We start from the raw sequence: 9,240 nt of genomic DNA, 5'->3' as shown, positions 1-9,240 counted from the left end.
TATATATGTATAATTACTATATTAAACGACTCCTACTCAAAACAACTAATAAAACAGTTTCCTAAACTACCCACCCTTTGCCCGTGTCTAGGCAGTCTACATGTGCAGTTCACAAAACCCTCATCCATGGACCGTGGATGGGACCACGCCCCGTACTGTGGGGGTCGTGGTTTGGGTCTACAACCTGGACTTGGTGGCCTTGATCTACGGAGCAAGACCACGAGCCGTAGATCAATCTATAGCTGTGGATTGCATCTGTAGTTCATGAAATTTTGGCAGTTTTTGCTTCAAGGGGCAGCCTTGGGGTTAGGCTTTAGGGTCCCCCTTAAGGACCATTGGTTGGTCCTTGGGGGGTCGTACCTTGACGTTTAACCCTTATAACCCTCATTCTAAGTTCTGGAAGTCAATTTACAACCTAAAATCAAACATCAAACTCAGAAGCTCACATGTGAGGCTCTAGTTTCACCTACTAGTTTCCATTAGACTTTAGCTTGGTCTTACTAGATTTACGGGTTGTTACAAACTTGTACCATGTTTGGTTGGTAAGGATTTAAATATTGTATAAAATTTATTCATGTATTAATTTATACGGTGTTTGGTTGCATTTTTTGTAGTCCTACATAATTAATTACCAACATAATTTATGAGGGAATCTATGTATAAAATTATGCAGGGTAGAAGGTGGAATAAGTTATGTGTGTATTAGTTATACATGTGTTAAAATGATAAATTACATATTTACCCTATTAATTTATTTTATTTTTTTTAATTGGAGACTTTCCTGTTTTCCTATCTACATGTGTTGTTTTTATTTCTTTTTATATATAGACCATTTTCATTTTTTTTTAATTATTTTTTTTAATTGGAGACTTTCCTGTTTTCCTATCTACATGTGTTGTTTTTATTTCTTTTTATATATAGACCATTTCCATTTCTTTTTATATACTTACAGTTTTTATTTATCTATGCAAATATAAATATTTTTTTAATATTAGAAATTTTGATTGTATATTTTTTGACGGTACATATGCTAATCAAATATTAGCATTATATATTATTCAATATATTCCACATTTTATTAGCACGTATTATTATATTGTAAATAATATATATTAATAATTTACAACAAGTTTAATATTCAATAGTTAATAATTCATGTATTGTAATCTCTACATAACTAAATAATACCTACATAACTAATATTCGCATAGCTAATACCCGCATATATAAACCCAACATAACTAAACCCTGCAAAACTAGTACCTGTATAACTAAAATCGACATAACTAAACCCTGCATAACTCTAACCAGTAATCAAACGGCCCTAAGGGATCTATTTGTACGCAATTCCTTTTCTCTATTTGCTCTGATTATAGATGTGGGCATGTGGGCATGTGGCTAAGAAACATAATTTCACATGAGAAAAAATTGTGTTGTGGCTAAGAAACACAATTTACGTGAGTAAGAATTGTGTTTTATGGAGAGCTTTATATATGATAGAACTCTGTACACACAATGACATGATCAGAATTTTTTATTAAAAAATTTAAAATATATAAAAACAAATATATAGGAAAAAAGATAAGGAGGTTTAAATTTGTTATATATAAAAATTTTTAAAAAATAAACATTTAGCATTGTGTAAAACTTATCATAGGGAGAAGGCCAGAAAAAAGTTTTAAAACAGAAAGAAATGAACACTTAAATGAAGAGACAAAATAGATTGATGTCTGCCCAATAAGAAGCATTAGAATGATCTTTTTAGTTCCTTGATAATCTGTGTTACACAATCTCATTATACATGCTGTAGGTATCAGAAAAACAAATCTCTATACCTGGCCAAAAATGATCTAGATACATAAACTAGGAATAACTACTTCTATTTGCTTGCCAGAGCTTCATCTAGGTAAAAAGATTCTGCTGATCGATCTGTTTCAGAGCAGCCATATGGTGAACTCATCAGATCATTTGCTTTCTCATCGAACATCCTAACTTCTGTTTCTTTATCAAATACCTGGTTTCCCTTTTTCCCTCGTTCTGCCCTGGATGACACTGTTTTGTGCCTGATACCAACAGCTTCAGCTTGATCTGCGAATAATTTCTTTGAGATGGATGAACTGCATATTTGTTGATATACGTCGTAGGTAGCTGCGTGAGTGTTTTCTCCGTTCAGAATATTTGAAAGAGGATGCAACACGGAAATTGGATCACTGTTCCTACTTAGAGTTTCCTTCAATTCTAGAAACTTAGAAACCAGTTCTGGCTTGCTAAACTGAATAAAGACAGCGCTTTCATCCAAATGGTAGACTGAGGAAACAGAATTTGGGCCAAAGGCTTGTGCTATACAAGCTCTTATCTCCTTTGCTTTTAGTTTAGATGGCAATCCCCACAACAGAATGATGCTAGGAAATGAGATATCCTGGTACCGACTTTTGAGGTTACTAGAAGCTGAGGAGTCTGGTGTACATTTCCCACTACTTAGATCAATGACGTTACCACCAACCCAACTAAGGTAAAGGCGATTGATATAATTCTGAAGCTTTGTCTCCTTCACTAAATCTCCACCAAGCACATGGAGGGTGAAATCAATGCCTAGATGATTGCACGCCTGTGCAAAAATGCATCCAGTCATGAATGCATCATATCCAGCTTCATGCTTGGCTCCTGAGTTCCAGTTCGAGGATCTGCAAATCAACTTAAAAAATTACTGACAAGGATTATTCACATTGTTCATTTTGATTTATAAATTCCAGTACGAGGATCTGCAAATCAACTTTAAAAATTAGTGACAAGGATTATTCACATTGTTCATTTTGATTATAAATCGAGATACAGCGCAATAGGTTAATGCTATAGAACGCAATAGGTTAATTCTTTTCCCATCAAGATGTATAAATCCTATTTATAGACTACTTTCTTTTCTTTAGATAGTTTGATCAATCTCTTTTGCTCGTTAAAGGTAAGGTCCATGTTCCCTCTAATCTTCGGTAAGAATTGTTACTTATATATCACGCGATAGGGTCTAAATAAATCCCCAACACCAATGACCAAACCAATAGGCTCACTACCTTCCTATTGATGATGACTTTTGAAAAGAAATAAAAATTGTGTTACCCCTCTTTAATTATCTGAGAGGATATAAAAATGAAAGAAGGTCTCAAATTCACAAGAGACCAGACATGTTTCTAAGCATGTTTTAAAGTTTTATTTCAATTAGGAATGCTGTTACATGTAAATTTTTTTTAGACACATAGAAGAAATTAAAGAATGTGTTGACACATCTTGACTAATTTATTCTAATAATTTATTTAGTTAATTCAAATCAAGATAGGTAGATAGAGATTATTAGGTGCAATGCGTTCGAGATAAGAAAGTGGTCATGCTTCTAAGCTGGTAAATTTCGAGATCAAGAATGTGGTGACGCCTCTAGGTTGAAATCAATAACATTCAATAATATACTCAAAAAAATAGTTTAAAATAAGTATAAGTCAATAAAAGCGACGATGCTAGAACCACAAGACTCGAGCGATGCATAATACCTATTCCTAGGCCAACAAATTTGTTTTCCCTCTTTCCTTCTTTGTTTAAGATATAAGAGTAAATTTATCAAAAAAAAATATGATGAGGGGTATATATATATAATAGTTTCCTAAGAATATTTAGACAAATATATCCCTTTCTGAAAATTAAAAAAAAAGTGTTGTAAGAAAAATATGAGAAATATTATACTTTATTGTGTTTATATGAAGTTAGTGTAGTGAAAGAGAGAGTTCAGACAACGAAAAATATTATAAGTCTTCAACTAATTTACTACACAAAAAAGAGTAATTTTATATTGAAAGATTGTGTTCTTTTGGTGGAGCTTTGAACTCTTCAATTTATTTATAGTTGTTTGAGCCACACGACGTTATTGGATTGCTATATTTTGAAGGGTACAAGTTAAGAGGTATACTATTGGATCAGTATAGTATATCTTATGTCGTAGTTAATTTAAATTTCCTTAAAAAGAGCGAGATATGCACGTTGATATATATTCATTCATCTTTTTTTACTTTATTTTCAATTGTAATTTATGGAAATTACTTCCTCTGTCGAACAATACTTGTCCACTATTGACTTTACACACTTCTTAAGAAACTATAAATAGAAGGGTAAATTATTATATCATCCTTTGAATATAATAAATATAATGTCTTAAATATCATAAGAAAATGACTATAATTAATGATAAGGATAAATTATGAACTAAATGTAACATTATCTATTGATTTCATAAGGTGGACAAATATTACTTAACATCTCAAAATAATATAATGAATAACTATTGTTGGAGAGTAAAAATATATGATATATACACGACACTTTATGTCATCTCACTTCATTAATTCCTTTTATAGAGTAGGTGAGAACATTCTAATTTTGGATTTTTCATAATAAAAATTAGAGTATTGAATAGGCATGAGCTGGATTAGTTTCACAAGTAATAAAATAGATTGAATCAATAAATGAGTTACAATTCGATATAAAAATAAGGGAAAAAAGTTTGAAATATATTTGAACTTTGATAGAAATTGCTATAACAATTTCAAACTTTCGGCACTATTTAATAGTGTATTTTAAAGATATATAAGTGCCTAGTTGGACAAGTTACTATTTATAATGATACAATATTTATGATGTCCATGTGGACACATATATATCATTAAAATAACTATTATATAGTGCAGGGGTAATAGATTTTGCCCAAAGTTTGAAATTGTTACAGTAATTTCGGTTAAAGTTCAAATATATTTCGAACTCTTTTTCTTAAAAATAATGAGTTACAATCCAATATAAAAATTAGGGTTGAATAGACTCGTTTGTGATTTTCGTTGTTGTTTTATATCTACAGACTACAACAGGCTTATTATTTCTGCATTTTCCTTTCCAACACTGCCAACATTCTTATTTTTTTTTTTAAAAGTGTATAAACTATTTTGACGAAGCTATTTTGAAGACACATAGGTGAAAATAAGTTTAAATAATAATTTAATAAAAACTTACTAATAAGTCGGGCAACTTTTTTGCTTTAGTGACATGCAACATGACTAATTAAAAAGATACTTCTACTTAATTAGTTTCATAATAACTATCATCTCATGAGCTTCCCTTTTGTTTGTTTTGTCACATTAATAGTATAATGTATTAAAACGCTAATCAAATTTATAACTACTCATGTTCAAATTAATTAGAAATCCTTAATACAATTTTCCTCGAGAAATATGACTATCGATTTTTTTTTTCTTTTTTCCTTTTCTCATCAAGATGTATAGATCCTGTCTGTAGCCTACTTCCTTTTCTTTAGATTATTTGATCATTCTATTTTGCTTGTTAATTAGAGGCAAGTTTCATGTCCCCTCTAATCTTTATAAGAATTTTTACTTTTATTGATGATGGCATTTGAAAACAAAAAAAAATTGTGTTACCCCTCTTTAATTATCTGAGAGGATATAAAAATGAAACAAGGCACAAAGACTTGGTATACATGCAGTCATTCCTGAATTACCAATTTAAGAATGCAATTTTACTCTTTTTATCATTGGATATATGCTTTAGCACAAGTTGCCAATTTTTCTTGCAACATATTTATCATTTTTACACGAGTACGTTATGGGAAGAAGCTAGCTAAGCTAAGCTGTTATTGAACAAATATTTATCGGTTGTATTACAGTCATCATTTCTGAAACACGTTTTCAATAGGGACACGTGAATGATAACATAAGGGCCCTACATATTTGTTTACAATAAGTGTCTACGTTTTCTTTCTAATATATACTCCCTTTTATACTCTGGCACAATTTGAATTTTGATAGTTAACAATTTTAGTATGACCGTGAATTTTGACATGAAATATTCAAGTTTTTAAAATTTAAATTTATATATTTGAAAACTAAGTAAAAAAATATATTATAAGACACAATATTTGTCAATTAAAAATATATGAAAAAATTACGATCAAATTAAAGATAGAATTGATTGAATCTCAAAATTCAAAAGATGCCACATAAATTGAAATGAAAGTATTACCATTTTGTTGGAAAGTTCCTACATAAGAAGTTTGATGTAAATTATCTTGTGTTTTGAAGAAATCTTAAATGATGGAACTTAGAATCTAATTTTAAAGCATTATCAGAATTCAGATCTGATGATTATGATTTTAGTGTTGAATTGCTTATTGCTTGGGAATATCTATTGATAGTGCATCTGTGCCTCTAACACATAGGTGAAAATAAGTCTAAATAATTAGTTAACAAAATGAATCTTAACCATTAAATAAATAAAGATACATGTGTTAATCCATCAAAGCCACACTGGACCAAATGGAGGGATGGACTACCGGAGGGGAGCCGAGTCCCATTCACATATACTTCTACTTAATTATAACTACTATCTTTCGTTTCCTTTTAACATCAATGGTACTCCCTCCATTTTTTTTTAAAAAAGAATGAATTCTTTTGCTTTTTAGTTTGTTTTAAAAAAAACGATATTTTTTTTTATAACATTTTATTTTCAACTTTTCACGTGGTATGTTTAAGACCTCAATATTAAAGGACAATATTATACATTTAACATAACTTTAATTTAAGACCACAAGATTCAAAAGTCAATTTTATTTTCTTAAATTTCGTGTCAAGTCAAACTAGGTCACTCTATTCGAGAGGGGAGGGGGGAATATATTATATTTAAATGCTAATCAAATTTACAGCTACTCATGCTCAAATTAACGAGAAAATCGTACAATCCTTATACAATTTTCCTCGAGAAATTTATCGATCTATTAAAAAACATATTATTTTACCATCAAAATGTATAAATCATGCTTACAGGTTATTTTCTTTTTTTAGTTAATCAATCTCTTTTACTCGTTAGAAATAAGCCCACTCTAATCTTTTGTAAAAAATTGTACTTATATGATTGCCCCCACCCCAACCCCACACCAGATCTTCCTTATCTTTATTCCCTTCGAGATCTATCAATCATTAATGAATATTGTCTAAATTTTATTTTTATTATTTATTTGGGTATTACTTGCATCAAAATATGTCAAATAAGGTAATCTTACTATAAATTCATTAAAATTGATAATACTATTTTTTTTTTCATCTATTTCATTTTAGAATGACATTAGCTTATATACCCAATCAATATTTCTCATTCTTCTTCTTGGGATAAAATTTATATTTGTATGGTAAGTTTTTTTTTATATACATTAAATAACAACAATATTATGATTTTAAAAAGTATATGAAAAATAGTAATTTTACATAAATCTCAAAAAAGTGTACAACTACAAGTTAAAAATTGTTTTAGAGAAGGAACCAAGTTACAGACTGTTTAATAAAATTGACTTCTTCTCACCAGATACTCATCACTCAACTCTACTCCAATCTCCCTTGTATTTGTATGGTAAGCTTTCTCAACAGGTGATACATATTTGTCTTGCCCAATAAGATCATCTTCCATTTCTTTGTTAGGATTTTTTTTTAAGGGAAAATTGATTCTAGAAGTGTTAGTAGGCGTTTGGCCATGCGATATCATATCACGATATAGAATTGTGAGATTAAATCAACGTTTGGACATGCAATTTTACGTTGATTCCATATTCTCCAAAAATCATGATAGATTTGAGATATTTTTAATACAAAAATTGATCCACAAGTTTATATTCTGTGACAACAACCCCACATTTATATCTACTAACCATTTATTTCATATGTAAATACAATTTATAATCACATCATTACTTTTTAAAATTTATTATTCTCACCAACATATAGTCACTTTAACTGACACCAACCGATTGTAGAGTAATAAATCTATTCTCTTCATTTACTTCAACACCTAATTTATTACTTCTACCGTTTTGTATTTAATACAACTCAAAGTAATAATGTTGGTTCGTCTTCTCGATCGCATGATCGAGAAATGCAAGTTCAACGTGAGGAAATTGTTCGTACTATGTGGGAGGATTATATTAAAGACTAGTACACTACAATTTATGTTCAATTTTTTATTGAACTAAAGTTAGATGAAACAGTTACCTAAGTGGAGAATAAATAGCTATGTAATAGTAATTTATTATTCGGTTTTATAATTTTTTGTTTATTTGGTAAGATTGAATAAACAATTAGGGTTATTTTAATAATTTTACAACTTATGAGATTCTTATGTTTATGAGAATATACAACACAAAAATTTCATATCGCATGTCCAAACAAAACTTCAATTTCATCTCATAAATCCATATTATGATATCATATCATGATATCATATCGCATGGACGAGCAAATAGATTTGGAGTAAGAAACTCGCTTCTTTGAATATGCTTCTAGAGGAGGAGAGGAAGAAAATTGTGCACAAAATTATTGTATATGCACTTTGTTGTTCTCTTCTTACTAGTACTAGTAGGACGTACCGTTGGCTTCTCAAATTTTGTTACATTCTACCTATTTTTAAATTTTTAAATCATAATATTTAGAAATATCTTTTTAAACGAATTGAGATAGAGAAAATATATAATTATATAAACTTAAAATGTGAACTTATAGTAGTACATACAGATAAAAAGGTAAATAAAGAGGGAGAGAGTTCCACGAAATAAGAATAATGAGTTTTGAAACAAAGAGACGTGGCCAATTTTTGAACATATATAAGTGGCAACTATGATATCTCTCTCTCTATATATATATATCCATTTGAATATGATGTACATGCATGCATTGAGTGGAATTATGTTCTTTTTAACCATATAGAAGTTTGCAACTAACTAAAACATAGTCAGTACCCTAGACCCTAGTAAATACATAGGTCGACAAGCAAGGCAAAGTATATTGAATTAACCTAAATATCATATCTGTGGAGAAATAAAAAAGAACAATATATAAAAATCAAACAAAACAAATATTAAATGACTTCAAAGTCACATTATAAACAAATTGGCAGATAAATAAAATTAAAACTAAATTAAACAATTATCATGTAAATCTCCCAATATATAGAAAGTTGAGTAAAAGCATCAGCTAAAAGTTGAAGACTAAGACCGATAATTCTGCATCCACTTTTCAGCTGGCTGGGAAAAAATTATGCCTTTCTGAAAAAAATGAACTTACGGAATACCCAAGCCGAGAGATACATCGCAATGTTTTCATTGTGTTTGATTAATTTGCTACTCTAGATGCTCTCAACAGAGATCTTTGTGGT

General features: G+C 29.7%; 1 protein-coding gene across 1 annotated transcript; it reads right to left on the bottom strand.

Moving 5' to 3' along the window:
* Positions 1–1,879: 1,879 nt before the first annotated feature.
* Positions 1,880–7,503, bottom strand: LOC107060326 (poly(A)-specific ribonuclease PARN-like). The gene is made up of 2 exons (XM_015308098.1): positions 7,406–7,503; positions 1,880–2,684 (listed from the first exon to the last, which is right to left on the bottom strand). The coding sequence occupies exons 1-2, from the start codon at positions 7,501–7,503 to the stop codon at positions 1,880–1,882; spliced, it is 903 nt and encodes a 300-aa protein (XP_015163584.1).
* Between the last annotated feature and the right edge of the window lie 1,737 nt (positions 7,504–9,240).

This window comes from Solanum tuberosum, unplaced genomic scaffold (genome assembly GCF_000226075.1).
Source record: "Solanum tuberosum cultivar DM 1-3 516 R44 unplaced genomic scaffold, SolTub_3.0 scf00076, whole genome shotgun sequence".
NCBI classification, from domain to species: domain Eukaryota; kingdom Viridiplantae; phylum Streptophyta; class Magnoliopsida; order Solanales; family Solanaceae; genus Solanum; species Solanum tuberosum.
This window is presented reverse-complemented; position numbering and strand designations above follow the sequence as displayed.

Bases quoted from the DNA above. Each gene is read 5' to 3' on its own strand.
- LOC107060326 (XM_015308098.1), bottom strand. From the start codon at position 7,503: ATGGAAGATGATCTTATTGGGCAAGACAAATATGTATCACCTGTTGAG. The intron at 2,685-7,405 runs GTATCTGGTGAG...GTTGATTTGCAG, and splicing joins GGAGTAGAGTTGAGTGATGA to ATCCTCGAACTGGAACTCAG.